General features: G+C 32.9%; 1 protein-coding gene across 5 annotated transcripts in view; it reads left to right on the plus strand.

Annotated features, from left to right (window-relative positions):
* Positions 1-16,671, plus strand: part of CCDC102B (coiled-coil domain containing 102B) — a 120,978-nt gene that overhangs the window by 78,105 nt on the left and 26,202 nt on the right. For 3 of the 5 annotated variants that reach the window (XM_048939734.1, XM_048939732.1, XM_048939733.1), the window contains exons 7-9: positions 1,351-1,422; positions 2,778-2,929; positions 3,021-3,681. The exons of the other annotated variants lie outside the window; for them this stretch is intronic. In XM_048939734.1, the coding sequence (XP_048795691.1) occupies positions 1,351-1,422; positions 2,778-2,792 (87 nt within the window). In that variant the 3' untranslated portion in view covers positions 2,793-2,929; positions 3,021-3,681. Of the gene's footprint in view, positions 1-1,350; positions 1,423-2,777; positions 2,930-3,020; positions 3,682-16,671 lie in introns of those variants that run through there. 5 annotated transcript variants of the gene reach the window in all.

Here is a 16,671-nt window from a genome sequence, read left to right on the forward strand (position 1 = left end):
ATGTGCTGACATTTGCTGCTTGTTCTGAGGCAGTCAGGTGTTAACTATTCTTCTGCAAAAGAAAAAATAGAGATGAGGGAATCAGGGGACTGGAATTAGAATCCAAGCTGAATTCAGACATAGATAATCTACTTGTACTTTCAGAGAAGTACAGATTAAAGGCAAAAAGATGCGATCAAATTATCTTTGGGGATATGTTAAATCCTATTTTTTGTACTGTTATACAAACTGTCAATTAAATTTTGAAATGAAACCTGGAGAAATAAATGTCTAAACATATCAGTGTTGAGATTAGAGTAGTATTATAGAAAATGGACGTGTGGTACTGGTCATAGTGGCATCCCTTGGAAATGCTCTTAAATTATCTTGGACAAAAATGACATAATGTTAACCATTGTGAAATAATGCAGAATATGAAACGCTGATTCCTTTTCTACTTTGATTTAGAATTTAATCAGAATTTTTAAAGAGTATTGTGATGCTCACTGAGTGATTCAGAACTTTTTCTGAGCCATAATATCAATTTGCTTTAAAAGCTTTAAAATCTTAAGTTATTCAGTATTACCATTATGGATATGAATACACGTGAACATACTCTGAATTATTTTTGGAAATATAAATGCAGGCTTTTGACTTTGTGGTCTGTGCCTTTTAGAAACTTAATTGCTAGTATATGTTTGCTTCTCCTTTTGAGACTGTTCTCTTTTTTTGAGAGCAAAAATATATGCCTCTGTCCGTCAACTCCTTCCTTTAAAGTACACAAAGTCATGGGACACTGGAATGAGCTCAAAATTACAACATTTTTCATGAAGCCTTTGCAGAAGTTTTGTTCTTGCATCAGTTGCTTATATATCAAAAACAGAAAAAAAAAAAAAAAAAAAAATCATACACAGCATGTTTCTAAGCCATCTCTGTTTGTGTTGCTTTTCCATAATAGTGATATGTAATTAACTGACAGCGGCACACAAACTGGAGAAATACACTAAGATAAAGAACTGTCCTTGTTTCTGCTTAGAAGGAAAGTCTTATGTGATGTATTGTTCATAAAGTGTCACATAAATTTTTAATGGAAGAATTTCATGGTAGCTAAGAAAATTATATTTGTGTATATCCTAAATATGGGCTACAATATGCATGAAATAAAATCAGGATAAATTTTGTTCAAGGCATGCAAAGCAGAATACTACTCTTTGTATTTAAATATTTTAAAAAGTAACAGATAAGCACATGCATAGAACAGTTTCAAAAATTTTTTGCTATTTGCATTTATTGCATTATAACCTCAATCTAGAAATGAGTATTTAAAAATCTGTTTTGTGGTTGTTTTTTTTTTTTGTTTTTTTTTTCCAGCCTGATGGTTTGCCACATTGGATTCTAAAGCTTACAACAGTGCCATTTTACAGACCAGTTCCCTTAGATTATGTGAGTGCTACTGCTCTCATTTACTGCTCTAATGATTAGATTAGCATTTGGGTATTGTAATTCTCTGCCACAGACTTTGCAGTAGAGCAATTCTTCTCTGGACCTGTTTTCCCCCTTCCATATTTTCATAGAATTGTAGAGTGGGTTGCATTGTAAGATACCACAAGAATCATCAAGTTCAAATACCCCTGTCAAAGGAAGGGCTACCAATCTCCAGATCTGGTACCAGACCAGGTTGCCCAGAGTTGGAAGGGACCTCAAGGATCATGAATCTTCAACCTCCCTGCCACATGCAGGGCTACCAACCTCCCCATTTAATACTAGACCAGGCTGCCCAGGGCCCATCCAACCTGGCCTTGAACACCTCAGGGATGGGGCATCCACAACCTTTCTGGGCAGCCTGTGCCAGCACCTCACCTCTCTCTCTTTGAAGAACTTCCCCTGACATCCAATCTAGACCTTCCCTCCTTGAGCTTAAAATGATTCCCCCCTGTCCTATCACTTTTCTCTTTGTTTTTTTTTTTGTTTGTTTGTTTTGTTTTGTTTGTTTGTTTGTTTCTTGTCTTTATGCTATAAAGTGCCCCTCATTCTATACTCGATAATATCTTGAACAGCTGAGTTTTAAATTCAACAGTAATTCCCATCATGAAAAGTTAAATCTTGGGTCTGTTCAAGTTGTATTACAAAGTATTTTATTTGAATGGGATAGATCTTGTGCCATTGCTGTATGTGGGCCATTTGGAGATAAGGGACAAAAGATTTTAACAAAATCCTAGCATATCTTGCTTTTTATCTTGATTAGTATACTTACGCAATTATACTTACTTAAACTGCTTATACATGTAAATCTTCGACTAAACTAGCACATTTTAGGTGTTTCTTCTCCTTCTAACTTATCCTCTGGCTTTGTAGTATGGATTATCTTAGTGTTGCTTGTGTGAGGTGGACTTTGGTTAGCAAGGAGACCCGCTGTGTTTGAATACCAAATTTTCCATGAGTTTAGGAAGAATAAATGTTGGCTCAGTAATATTAGAAAATTATATAGGGGCTCTATTATATAGTTTTTTTCTATGGCTAAATTTGTATCTTCTTTCTTTACTATAACCCTACTCACCTGATTAAAAAAAATAATCCTTTAAAATTTAGATTTCTTTTTCACTGATAAAAGGTAGAAACTTGCCCTGTAACATAAATGAAGATAGGTATCAATGATTTGTGGTGCTTTATAGTCTTAGTAACTTTCCAAAGTATTTTTGATTCACCAGGAAGGACAATAACAATAGTTATCCTTTTTTTTTTTTTTTCTGGTAGATGAAGTAAATTAAATCATAAATATAATTTTTTTTATCCTTCAGGAATCTGCTTTGTGATTCTGTTGTTCATATGACTTATCACAGCAAGGTCAGAGAGGAGACTGTGTATCCCTCCAGGCATTTTATCTCATTTTAGGAATGGAAGCTAATAATAAATCATCTAGAGACACTTTTATGCCCATTTTCTCATTAAGGTACTGTTCTGCCAACTAGCCCATTTTTTAATAGCCAGTCATTTATATATTTTTAAGCGTGTTCTAAAATATTTTTCTTCCTTGAGCTCAGGGTCAGAGTCCATGAAATGCACCTGCTATCACTGACTGGTGTGCTGCTGCTTCATCTGGGAGATAACTGGACTTCAGGATAATTTACTGTTATCATTTGATGTACTCTTACAGTAGTGTTGCTCCTGTATCTTTGCATGTTTTAGTTTCAGCTTTTGAAGCTCTGCCCATACAGCTGTTTGAATAGTGCTGTGTTTAATATGGACCATACAGAAGTGGTTCAGCTTCCTGTATTCTACAGTCTTTTTATTCCTACTTATGTGTAACAAGTGTAGTTAACAAATTGTTTTTCCTTTTTAAATTTTTTCCAGCTTTATTGATAGAATTTGTTGGGAAAAGTGCATAAAGTAGATGACTTTATGTCTACAGACTAAGTTCTTTGCATCATGAATGAATTAAAATAAAAATCAGATTTAATCAAGCCTCATGAATGAATAATCAAGTTGTACATTAGATCTCAATTACTATTTCTAAAATATAACAAAATGATTTGAAATCATGTTGCAGTGATGCAGCACTTATATTAGTATTACTTAGACTACTCTTATTATTACTCTTAATTTCTTTTATTATTTCATATCTTTTGTACTTCAGTGTTTACATATAAATTTGTTAGCAGAATTGCTGACCAGCAAAACTAACACCGGTGCTGGTGCTTTCATCAATACATCCATCAAAAACAATAAGGAAACCCAGAGACGTTACTTGATTTAGTTATCATATATATATATATTTAGCTATTATATCATATATATATATATCTTATATATATATATATATATATATTTAGTTTTATTTATATATATTTGTATATATTTATTATATATGCATACACTTCTCCAGGCAAAGATTGCTAATGGCATAATGTCACGGTTTTGGTGTGGGTGGTTAGAAACAAAAGTTAGGGTCATACAACATTTCCACCACAGCTATTTCCCTCAAATACTGGATACCCTTTTCAACTGTATCCCGCCTTTTCATCACAGGCTTCAAGCATCTTTGAAGGGATACCTTTCCTTCACAGCTATTAATATTCATTCCCAGAGGGTGGCAGCCCCATCCAAACATCTACTAATCCCTCTATCAATAGCTGGATCTCTGGCAGTGCTTCCTAGTTGCTGAGCTTCATTACCATCTAGAGACAAGCTACTGGCCCTGCTGTCCCAGCAGCGAAGCAACCAGGAAACGAGAGTTTCATTCGGGCGCCGTGTAAACTCCTTTCTTGAGCCTTGGATTTCAGTCATCTTCAGAGGCCAATGAGTAGTAACAGAGATTTCCTCTTCGTCGCTCTCTTCTGCATGTCTCTTAGTTTTTTCTTTTCCCTTCCCCAATGATGGTGGTTTTGAGGATGGTCCTTCACCTGGATCTTCCTCTACTTCCTCCTCTGCATCTTTTTTCTGTTCTAGATGCAAGGACACTCGTTTCCATTTCTTGCCTTTCACAGGGGCAACTGATATTGTTAATGGTGTCTCCTGTGATTTGACTTGGAGATTTTCCCCTTTGGCTTGAACCTCAGATTGGAAACTCTCTTTCTCCAAAATATTATTATATAGGGCACGGTAAGCACAAGCCAAACCCCAAATAAGTTGTACCTCCTTAGATCTATGTAAGCTGCACCATCCCTGACTCAAATACTGGCTTAGTTTCTTGGGATCCCACAAGTGTTCAAGAGTAAAATCCCATGACATTGAGGGTCCCCATGGTTCTAGGATTTTTCCTAAACCTCTCCATATTCTCTGCCAGTCAGCATTCTCTCGTTTTGGAGGAGATTCCTTCCACATACCGCGAATGCATAGGAATACATTCAGGGAGATTGTTAACATGCACAGGGGTATGCTCACAAACATGAACATTAACTCAGTATTTGAAAAATTGGTGACAAACTGAGAACAAAACCTGGAAACTGGTCTGAACATCACATTGTAAAATTAGCTATTCCATTTGGGTTGTAAGTGTCAAAATTCAGATCATACCACATTGCATGTAAGAACCATGCAGGTGTCTCCATCAGAGCCCTTATTTGGTTATGTATGAAAACAATTCCACAACGAGAAATCATAACATTGATAATTGGCTAATAAGTTCTGAGGAGCATGATGGCTTTTAATCCCTTACACAGCGCCCCCGTGATAAAGAGTGAGTTCATCACTGATAGCTGCTAAAGAGGGGTCAGTGAATATCATCAGCTGATGAGAGGAGGAAAAATTAAAATAAAAAAAAAAAAATGGAAAAGCACTGCCCAGACAAACTATTGCTCAAAGTTTACAAATATCCCAGAATACTTGTTGCACACCTGGCCTTTCAAGATCAAGTTTCTCAGCACGGAATACTGAACTACTGATAAAATTCCCTCATGAAGCTCTCCAAGAACAGAGAAAGAGATTCATTCTAAAAGCTAAAAAGCAGTTAATGCCCACGTTCTCCACCAAAAAATTGTCATAGAGTTAACAATCTATGCTGTGACAGGATAAGCAGGAGGAAGATATGAATGTTTTTGGTTTTTTTTTTCTTTTTTTTTTTTTTCCCCAAAACTGTTTACTGAACACCTGTAACATTCTGTCTGAGAAAAGAAATACAGAAACTCTTAGTGAAATATGAAGTGAGTCTACAGGGTGCCCATCCTATCCAAATCACTGAAGACTTTTGGAAAATGTTTTTTCTGTGACTTTTACCATCAACCATTAAAAAAGTCAGTGCTTTAACTTTGAATTTTTTGCAGAGTTTTCATTCCTAGTTTTCTTATAATAGGTCTTTTGATGAGAAAGACCAATTAGGTCTTTCTATGGTGATGGACTTTTCTTCTCTAAGATTCTTCACTCTAATTTGCATTAGACTAGTCCAATTTGTACCAAACTGAAATATTTTATTTAACAGATTTACTCCTGATCTTTATTAGTAAGAAGATTATGCAACATCTGATATGCTTGCTTTTTTGTTTGTTTTGTTGTTGTTTTCTGAATATATTCGGGGAAAAGAAGGAACAGACTTTTGAAATGTCTTACCCGTTTCTGTTTATTTACATTTACTTCTTATTTTATTTACTTCTTATGGGACAGAATCAAAAATTCCAGCCTCTTCAATGAATAGAACTAGACTGAGGTTTCCGCCAAATATTGCCCTCATTTTTTTAATCTGTGCACTATGAAATCAAACTTCCGACACAATCTATCAATGTTAGTTAATTTTACTAAAACATTTATTTTACAGCTTAGAGTTCCGTTACATGGAAAATACGGTTAAACTCAAGAACATACAAACAAACAAACAAAAAAACCTCAACAAAACAAAAATGGAGAGGTACTTGAACCTAGATCTTCTAAAACTTGAGTTCTAACCTCCAAAATAATTTATCTGCATGTTATGTATTCAACAGCTGACTTTCTCGGCCTACCTAAAAGTAGTATACATTTTCCAAACCTTGAAAGGCAATGAATATTGCCAAGGTAATATTGCTCAAGGTAAGAAGTCTGAATCCAAAAGACTTATGTATTTTATGTTATCCTTTTGTAAATTATAGATGACAGGGAAAAAAATCTTGTTCACAACAGAACTCTTCAGAATTAATACTTCCTTCTGCATGGATTTATTCTGATTTTTATGATTTCGTGGATTATCTATCTATTCTATTTATTATTATCTATACTTCTGTTTATTAGCTTTTCCTAGTTCATGTGTATTTCCTATTTTTAGTGGTTCTTTGTAATGACAACCCAATTGATCTAAAAGGATAATATTGAGTTACATTATGTTTTCAGTGTATTTTAGAGTGTTATTTCATTCCAAGGATAAAAAAATGTTTATACCTTAGAAAACTATTTCTTTGCACTTTGTTATTGCATTTAATTTATTAATGTTTTGGGTTTTTGTTTGTTCTGTTGTGGATTTTTTCATTCCTCATTTATAGTAGAGATTTCTGCTTTAGAATTATTACATGCATTTTTTATTGCATTCTATTTTTATGATATTCTTCATAGAATATTAGATGCTGTATTCTTAATTGCTAAGAGAGCTTTAGATCATGCTGTTGTAGCTTTCCAATCTCAAGTTTTGGAGATTATTTTATGTAGATCTACTTATTGTAGAGCCAATGTTTCTTTGCCCTCTATAGCATAACAATTTAAATATAAAACTGCTGTAAGTTCATGCTGTTCCTACTTTTGCATTTCAGACTTCCAAGTTCAATATCCGTTCTGTACAATACAGATTGATTATCCATATTTTCATTTTTCTAAGAAAGCAGTGTTTCCAAAAAAACTGGATTTTAGTCTCATTATTCAAACACATCAATTCAGTATTTCACTGATAAATTACTTTCGCTTTTGTCTCTCTTATGAGCGTGAAGTGTTTCTAAGCACTATGAGAGCCTTGTCTATTTCAAGTATAATGCTTTATGACTGTAGAAGTTTTAGTTGCACATCACTTTGCTTGAACCTCTGTATTTTGCTATTGTCACTAAAATAGACTTGGTTATTAGTATTTTCTTTTTCTGGAGAGACTATTTCATCACATATTCAAAATTCTATTGGGCTTTTATAATAAACTAATTGGATCCAAAGTACTTTTGAACACCCTAGAACTAAAAGTCCGTTCTAAGATCATGGTTCAACAGTAATCTAGTACATGAGGATGCAAAAAATACCAATTTATGTCTTCTCAGCCTTTTACCTTGGCTTTGTTCTCGAACATATGCATGTTCTCCTTTCAGAAACCATACGTGTGAGCATGCATTTGTTCTCATCTTTTGACAGTGAGAAGAAAACTGATTCCTTCATTTTATTTATATATCCATATTTTTCACTGGTATTTCTTTTCTGTATCTTCATGGTAGTAACAAAATTGTTCTTTATGGTAGAAAAGGTAACATGAAATAATCTCTGCACTGAAGTTAACCTCTTTTTTTGTGTGTGTATAAATCTATAAAATAATAGAACTTGATGACTTTTTATTCTTCTTATTTTTATTTTTTATTCTCAGCAGGAAACCTAAGGCTAGTATCTTATCCCGAATACCATCTATCATATTACATATTTATTGAGTACAAGTATTTCTGATTTTTTTTTTTGCACATATACTTTAACTGTTATGTTATGTGACTACTGTGTTTTATCTGTTTTTCAATCCTGCTGTAGCTACTAATGGCATAGGTCTTGATCCTCCTACTTAAACTCAGACAGAAGTGAAGAAAAAATTATCGTAATGTTTGATTAAATGTTATATATTTAATAATCTTCATTATAAACTGGTAATCTTTTGGTAATCTCTTCCTTCTCCTATTAATTACCAAGAGGAGAAATTGGCACTAAGTTTACATGGGGTTAGTGATCTAGAAAACAATTTATATATTATTTTATCAATTTATAATTTAAATTGATCAATTTATCAAGTTAAAATATTTTATCAAGGATTTTAGTTGACTAATGATAGGTTTAAAAAAAAAAAAGAGGAAAACCTTAAAAAACAAATATATTTTCAGCAAATATTATGTGTTAAAGATCTGTTCTCCTTTCTGGTTTATTTGCTGAGTTACATAACACCAGAATTATGTGTTCTGTTTTATTAATTCATACAACTATTCATTTCATTTTCCATTTTTCTTTCTTGGTATGTATTTATACTTCGGTTCCCTTTAACAGAAATCCATATTTCCCTTCATCTGTAGTCCTAAACATTAAAATATTCATTCTATGCTTCTTGATTCTGTGGTAGTATCATCATACTTTATATTGGACTTTTCTGTAGCATGTATTTTCTTGTGCTTTTTCTACTATATGGCATCTTCGCTGCCTGCTTATCAAGGAGAAGAAATATTTTTTGTAGCTGCTATCCTACTAATTCCATTTATACTTTGCTGTATCTTGCTATAAAAATTTATGTATAATAATTAGTGTTGTTTAGTTTTATTAGAGCATGCATCTGTTCCTGAAAATTAAGATCCTGTAGTTTTATTTTACTGTGTATTCTCATTATAATGACAATCCATTGCCATTTATTAGATTATTGTTTACTTCAAGACCTGAAACTGAGCAGTAGTCAGCAGAATCTGTATGCACCCGTGTTCTTCTCATGCAGTCAAAAGTTCTTCTTTTCACTTTACAAATGGTGTTTATGTTTTCTTGGTATTGGCTGTAAGCATATTACAATCTCTCCTGTTTAGAGTTAATAAGACATAATATCCTTTAAGAAGCAGTTTCATATATTGGGAAGAATTAGCTTTCAGAAGAGCATTTCAGAATAATTTCTGTATGAAATGCATGATACAAAAATTAGATGGCAATAAAGTGAAGCCGGTAGCCTTGAATTTCTTTTAGAATTAGTAAAATTTAGAAATTTATGTTGTACTGATCCAACCTAAGCTATATATGATTATATATAAATTATTGATGAATTAGGTATATCCATTTTTTTCTATTGAGCAACTTAGGAATAAAATGAAGACAGTTTAACATGTGCATTTCATTTATATTATTACAAAAAAAAAAAAAAAAAAAAATCCTAAACTATGCTGAGAGTCTGATTACAGTGTAATAATCCTGGGCCATGACCAGTAGTCAGTTTGTACACTTATATGTCATAAAGGAATGAGCCATTATTTACCTATTTAAAATTCTTTGATTTCATCAGGTTTAATGGTATTGAAATACTTAGTTAATTCTGTAAGTTCTATCTCAAGTAGAACTTGAAAGAAGTTCTATCTCAACAGATTTATTTTGAGAGGGATAGAGCTACCCAAAGAGCCTATGGAGTCTCCTTCACTGGAGATATTCAAAACCTGTCTGGACACTTTCCTATGTAACCTGCTATAGGGAACCTGTTTTAGCAGGGAGCTGGACTAGATGATTTCCAGAGATCCCCTCCAATACATATGATCCTGTGATTCTATGATTGTATTACTAACCAGTAGTTTTTTAATTTAACAGAAAGGTTAACAATAAAACAAAAGATGAGGATAAATGAATATGAATACTAAACTGTTAAGTATCAATGTGTTATCATGAGGTTTTTTTTTCTTGTCTAGGCTTTTTAAAAATGAAGAACTACAAACCTAAGTGATAAGAAAGGATAATAGCAATAATTTCATGGAAGCTTAAAATTAATTTTACTGAAGTAGTGGTCTTTCCTAATTCTAGACAATTTTCATCAGAGTAGAAGATTGATCTAATATCCATTGTAAGCTTTGTTTTTGAAAAATGATAAGATGAAAAATGTCCACTTAATATTTGGACTGCTAATATAAGTAAATTCTGTCGGCTTTATAAAACTGGAGCCACATACTTACATTAGTATTCAATGAGTATGCATAACTTATGAGTAAAAATGTTATTTCTGCTAAGGATTCTTAATAAACCATAAAGAGTACTTTGGAAAAATAATGGATGTCCACTTTTATTATAATGGAAAAATATGAGAAAATTAAAGGCATCTAATGATCTTTTATGGGAAGAAATCAAATTTAAAATTATTTTCAAGAAGGAAAGCTAATATTTTGCTGATAAGCCATAATTTTGTGCTTAATAATTATTTTTTAAGTAGCAGTCATATATTATTAAAATGACTAATTAATTCACAGTTCTTCTGTGCTAATAGTGAAGGAAGAACACTAATTGAATATTGATAGTACGAGTTTTCTGTAAGAGAAAAAAATTAAATACTAATTTATGTCCCCCATATTCCTTAGCAGCAATTTAAATGCAAACGTACCATACAAAAATTTAAAAAATTAAAAAAATTAAAGACCCATCTACTCATGGAAGAAATACATGCAATCTGGTAAAGTGTAAATGGCATTTTTTAATCCTAGAACAAGACTGAGAAAAGTAAGAAGCTAATGAGGAAATGTCATTTGTTTAAATAGATGTTGAAATCCTGTACTTCTGAAGTCACTGAGTTCAGCAAGGGCAGATTTGTTCAGCAGTGTTAACTTCCTTGACGTAAGAATTCAAAAGAAGTAACCAAAAATACAATATCCTGAATCTTAGTCTTTGTAACTATGGAAAAATCTACTTGTCTTCTTGGAGAAGAACAGGAGTTACAGATCTTTTCTTTGAGAAAGCACTCAGCAAAGTAGTACATGGACACAGCATTAAATTAAAAGAGCTCTCATTGTTCTAGCATAAGATTTGGAAGACATTCTGTACCTAGTGAACAATACATCATGCAGCAGTCCTATACATAGAACCTAAAGTAATGTCATGAAACTTGGCTTGATGGAAAGCTTTCTCAGAAAGAATCTAGAATAAAACTGAAAATAAAGACTAAATTGGGGATTTTCATAAGTCAGATTTGAGTTGGTTTTTTTTGTTTGTTTTTACAATGGCTGGTCAAAAATTTTTTCAGCTTATGTGCATGTCCATATTAATGTGTAGTCAAATAAGTGTTCACATTAGAAAGGAAGGTCAGACAGTTCTTCAAGGCATACGTAAATAATGAACTTGAACTATTCTATAAATTGTTTCCCACAAGCAGTAGTATTCAGAACACCCTGATCTTTTGCAAAGACCTAACATCCAAACTTTACATAGCTAGATATTTCAACATTGCTATCATATTCATAGCTTGGTAACCTTATTTTCCTTTGGCATTTCTAATTTATAACGGAGGGTGTCATGTAAATAATTCAGATTGGTTGTTTGCACTTGGAAAGTGGAGAAACCTGAAAGAATATGAAAAGAAAACCTACAGTTTTTTTCTAGTAATTATAATTGCAGAAGGAGGAAGGGAAAAACTAATATTGAAATGATATTTGTACATATTAAACAGATTTGATGCCATATAGCTTAATAAGATTTAATTCTACAGTGTTTTAGTTGTATCACTGCATAAAATACTAACAGATAGTTTCTCTCAGATGGAAATCTTGGGATGCATTAGCATCAAAATAACAGGAAAATACAAAGAAGTGTTGGCTATCCCATTTTTCAGACGATATTGTAGATTTCTACTAAGCATAAAATTAGGTTCCAATTTATTTTATCTAACAGTCTTCTGAAATCGCTGTCTTTCTCTTTGGTATTTATCTCTCTAGTTGAGAGGAAGCCTTTTCATTTTGTGTCATGTTTTATTTCCCTTGTTCTTATTACCTTTAATTAGAATAGCCACCAGTGTGAAAAATCTGGTTTCTCAGTATGAATTGAAACAAGTTTTAATTAAGGGATTTTCAGCTTGAATTTTTAATGGCAACTGTTATAATCAGTTTCTTCAGAATGGTACATTTTACTGTAAGAATTCATAGCCAAGAGTGTTGACAAATTATTCATGTTAAAATCCAAATAAAAATGCTTAGGAGTGCAGAAAGAAAGAGATCTTTCTCACTAAACTGTACATCAAGGCTAGAAGTAGTTCATCAATTAATTAGTAGCATGGATTTTAGAGGTACAAGAATAATCTGGTGACAGAACAAAAAAGAAATGTACACTATGCCCCATCAGTGATGGTTGTGTTGTCACTTTAAGTTTTGCTCTTTTTAACAGCAGGTTATCTTCAAATCTTTACTTTAGCCACTATGAAAGTAATGCTGAAGAGACTTGCATATGATCCAAACAAACAGAAATAGATTACATATGGAGATACTCACTACACAGGGCAAGGGCTTTAAAAATAACTGAATGGGAGATACGTCAACCATTTTTCCTCTTTTCTTTTGATTCATAGGCAAAAGACAATTTATCTCTTGAGCTTCTGTTTTCGAGTTTTTGATAGCAAAAATGAGTTGAATATTTTCCATCCTCTCAGCAGTAGGAAATCAGGTGATGAAGGGAAATATGTTTTAATAGCTTTAAGACACTGATCATTTCTGTTTCAGACCAAACAGCCTTAGTTCATTCAGTCACTTCTCAAAGTATTGTTTTCTAGTCCCTTCACCAGTTTTGTTGCATTTCTCTGTACACATTCCAGCAACTCTTTCCTTTACTGATGGCGCCCAAAATTGAACACAGTTCTTGATGTGTCGTCTCATCAATGCCAAGTGTAAAAGGACAGTCACTTCCCTTGTCTAGCTGGCCATACTACTGCAGACGCAGGCCAGGCTGCCATTGGCCTTCTTGGCCACCTAGGCATGGTGCTGGCTCATTGCCAACTGACTGTTGACCAGCAGCCCCAGGACTTTTTCTGACTCACAACCTTCCAACCACTCTTCTCCAAGCCTGTTTTACTGCAAAAGGTTGACTCGAGTGCAGCACCTGGCATTTAGCCTTGGTGAGTGACATGGTATGGGATTTGGCCTATCAGTTCAGCCTCTCCAGATCCTTCTGCAGAGCCTTGCTACCTTCAAACAGATCAACACTCTGGTCTAAGTTGATTTTGAGAGCAAAGACTAGAAGTTCTTAGTAACAAACCTTGTTATAGCAGGATAACATCTTTCAACACATCTTTATGCAATGATTGTCATACACTCTGAAATGTGATATGGTTTGAGATTAAATCATACTTGAGTAGGAACTATGTATAGCATACATTAACCTCATCATAGTTTTTATCCTGCTTCAAAAGAAAAGATCTTCAACACCCACAGTACTAGCAGTGAAGGGTGATGTTCAGGGATTTTGCTTTGTGGGGTTGCTTGTTTGTTTTACTTCAGAGATATCTAGAAACCTAGCAATGATTTTCCTAGTAACACTGAGAAATTCCCATTTGTAATATATAGATCACAATTTGAACACACTGAAAAACTCCATCTGAAAAAGTATATTTTTAGGAGTGGCAAATCAAATGTTTAGCTCCATTAAACTGTGGTAATGTGTTGACTTACCAAAAACTCTCAGATGAACAGTAGGTAATCTTATAGGTTTGCAAAATCAGCTATTATTCTTGAGTTTTCAGTCAGCATTGTCTTGGATGCTTGTGACCGTCCACTATACAAGCTCTAGAATTATGTGATTTTATGTGCTGGAGTCAAAGACTAAGCACTGCAAAGTATGTATACATCATAAGCATGCATCAAGTCACTTTATTCTGATTTTTGTTTGTTTCCTTTTGTCTATTTTAATTAAATGTTTGATGAATGGAAATGTAATGCTCATGCAATTCTTAAAAATTAATACGAGCTGCAAATGCTTGAAGTAAACAATGATTAAAATGTATGACTCAAACCTGTATTTGCTGTGTTGGCTTTTTTGTAATTTACAAATATCAACCAAACACAAAATTATGTGCATCATGTAGCAAAGTACCGCATAATTACTGTCAGAAGTGACACTACTCAGCCTACAGAGTGAGAAGGCTGGGCTTTGGGATTTTATTTTTCTTCCTAAAATATAATAGCTGTGTTTATGTATTTAACTGCCAGACAGTCTGATTAAATTATTGAGATTGTGTTCTTTAGAGTTAAATGTTTTTGGAAAGGCTGGCTTTATTTCATGTTAGTACTGTTAGAATTTTATACAGCACCATGAAGAAAAAAGTCATTACTCTTCTTAGTTCTGATGTATACTTGCATTACGTCAAGGAAATAGAATTCTCTATTTGTTGCACTCTTTTATTTAAAAAAAAAAACATCAAAGTCTACGCTACATACTGCTGGACTATTCTGCTGTTGCCTTTCCCTGGTGATGTCTTATGCTCCCCCAAAAGTGTCTAATGACTTATTTTATTTTTTAATCTAATGTGACTTAATAGTGTTAAGTTCTTGTCAAAAAAATCCTGTGGAGATCAATTTTGAGATAAGTCACTGGAAAAAAAGTCAGGCTTTATTTGAGCATGTAGAAATATTTAAAGAATCTGTGGAGAAGTTAATCATATTTAGACTTATAAATATTTTGACTAAACTTAATTATAGCACACACACCAAAAAATGATATGGTGTTATAAAAATAATCACAGACACTCTACCGGTGTGAAATAAAGTACTATCTAAGTATAATTACAGAATAAGATAGTTAAAGATGTTGGCATATGACTTGCCAATTTGATTTATAAAGATTATAATAATAAATAAATATAGGGTTCCCATAAAACATTTGCTATGTCTTAAGATACAATAAAACCCATTTTGAATGATACAAAATAACCAAAAAAGAGCAGAACATGAGAGATTTTGGTTTTTTGATAAATCAATTTCTGGCTGAACTCGTGATCTTAATATTGGCTACAGCTACTAGATATTTATTTTCCTGTATAAATAATAAATGAATAATTAATAATTTTTTAAAAAAACTATAGCGCATCCAAATATTTTAAAATAATTTTACAAACTCATGCTGTCTCAAGATCAGGAGACAGTCACAGTGTTGTTGCTTGAAGTGCAACAAGTATTTCTTTGCTGCTCAACAATTGATTTAAGTATGAGAGCAAATTACAGTTGATATCAGTGGCACAAAAACCTCTGTAACGTTGCTCATGTTAGATTTTGAAATAGCTGTCAAAAGATATTTTGTGAAACCTTAAAAAATCAACCTAAAACATCAATTATTTTCTAAAGCCAATACATCCTCTGTGTCTCTGTATAGATAACATTTCAGTTGTGGATAAGAAGTGTGCTGAACATAGAAACTGACAACCCTATAACAGTAAGATTTGTGATCGTAAAGTGTGGATAGTCACAAAATTAACATTTGTCAATGACACTGTCATCCCTAAACTACCTTGACGAAAACCAAGTGGACAGGCTGGAGTAGGAATCTTAACTTAGATGGTCACCTTGTTATATCAGTTTTTTCTCAGTTTAATGCCATATTAAGCTACAGTTCTACATCTAACATGGTATGGAAAGAAAATGTACCAAAATATGTTTTAGATGCTTTCCTAAACTGTATTCATGTTTTCACTTTGTATTTATTTTTGTAACATACCTGCTTATTTATCTTTTTTTTTTTTTTTTTTTTTTTTTTTTAATAGAAAGAGGAGTAACCTTTTGCCAGAATTTTTATTTTTTTTATGTTATTTGAATAAGAGACATGTCTCAATTAAGGGACAATTGTGAGTATACTATTAGTTAGAAATTACAAGTCATCTTGTTTTTTCTAAGTAAATAGCATCCTCTAGGCTCTGAAGTTTGATTTCTTGGAGAAATTATTCTAAGTCTAAACTTCAAGAAGCTTTTATCTTAAGAAAGCTAAATAAAAAAAAAAAGAAATCCAAATAATGTCATAATCATATGTGTTTTACCTGCTCATGTCTTGCCCCTTGTAATTCTGCATGAGATCTGGAAATATCTCAGGGGCTAATGAAGGGCAAAATATTCTGGCAGGAATGTGTCAGTATGACAAGTACCGCTTATTTTTACTCTAGAATTAAAGTGCCATTTCTATTTCTTGCCTGCAGTACTTTCCATGTAACTGTTGACTATTCTTGGTTATCCTGGATTTTCTAACTGAAATGAGATATTTATTTTTACGCGTTGGCTCAGACCCTCCAGCAGTGTTTTGCTTCTGTGAAATTGGCATTAATATTGTCCATTGGCTTTGATAATTAAATTGTACACCTGTTCAAAAAAAAGCACCAGATTGTTAATGATTCTTGGCCATCACGCTGGCAGTAGTTATCCAACAATATTTCTCTTCAAATTATCAGAACATTTTTGTATGTCTCTAATTGTGACATGAACTAATCCAAGTCTTCTGTGACAATGTATTGGTAAAACCTTAATTATCTATATTTCATATCAATAAAGCTACAGCTGAAGTGGAAAAGTATGGTACAGCATATCATTACATATCATT

Source organism: Lagopus muta, chromosome 3 (genome assembly GCF_023343835.1).
Source record: "Lagopus muta isolate bLagMut1 chromosome 3, bLagMut1 primary, whole genome shotgun sequence".
Classification (NCBI taxonomy): Eukaryota; Metazoa; Chordata; class Aves; order Galliformes; family Phasianidae; genus Lagopus; species Lagopus muta.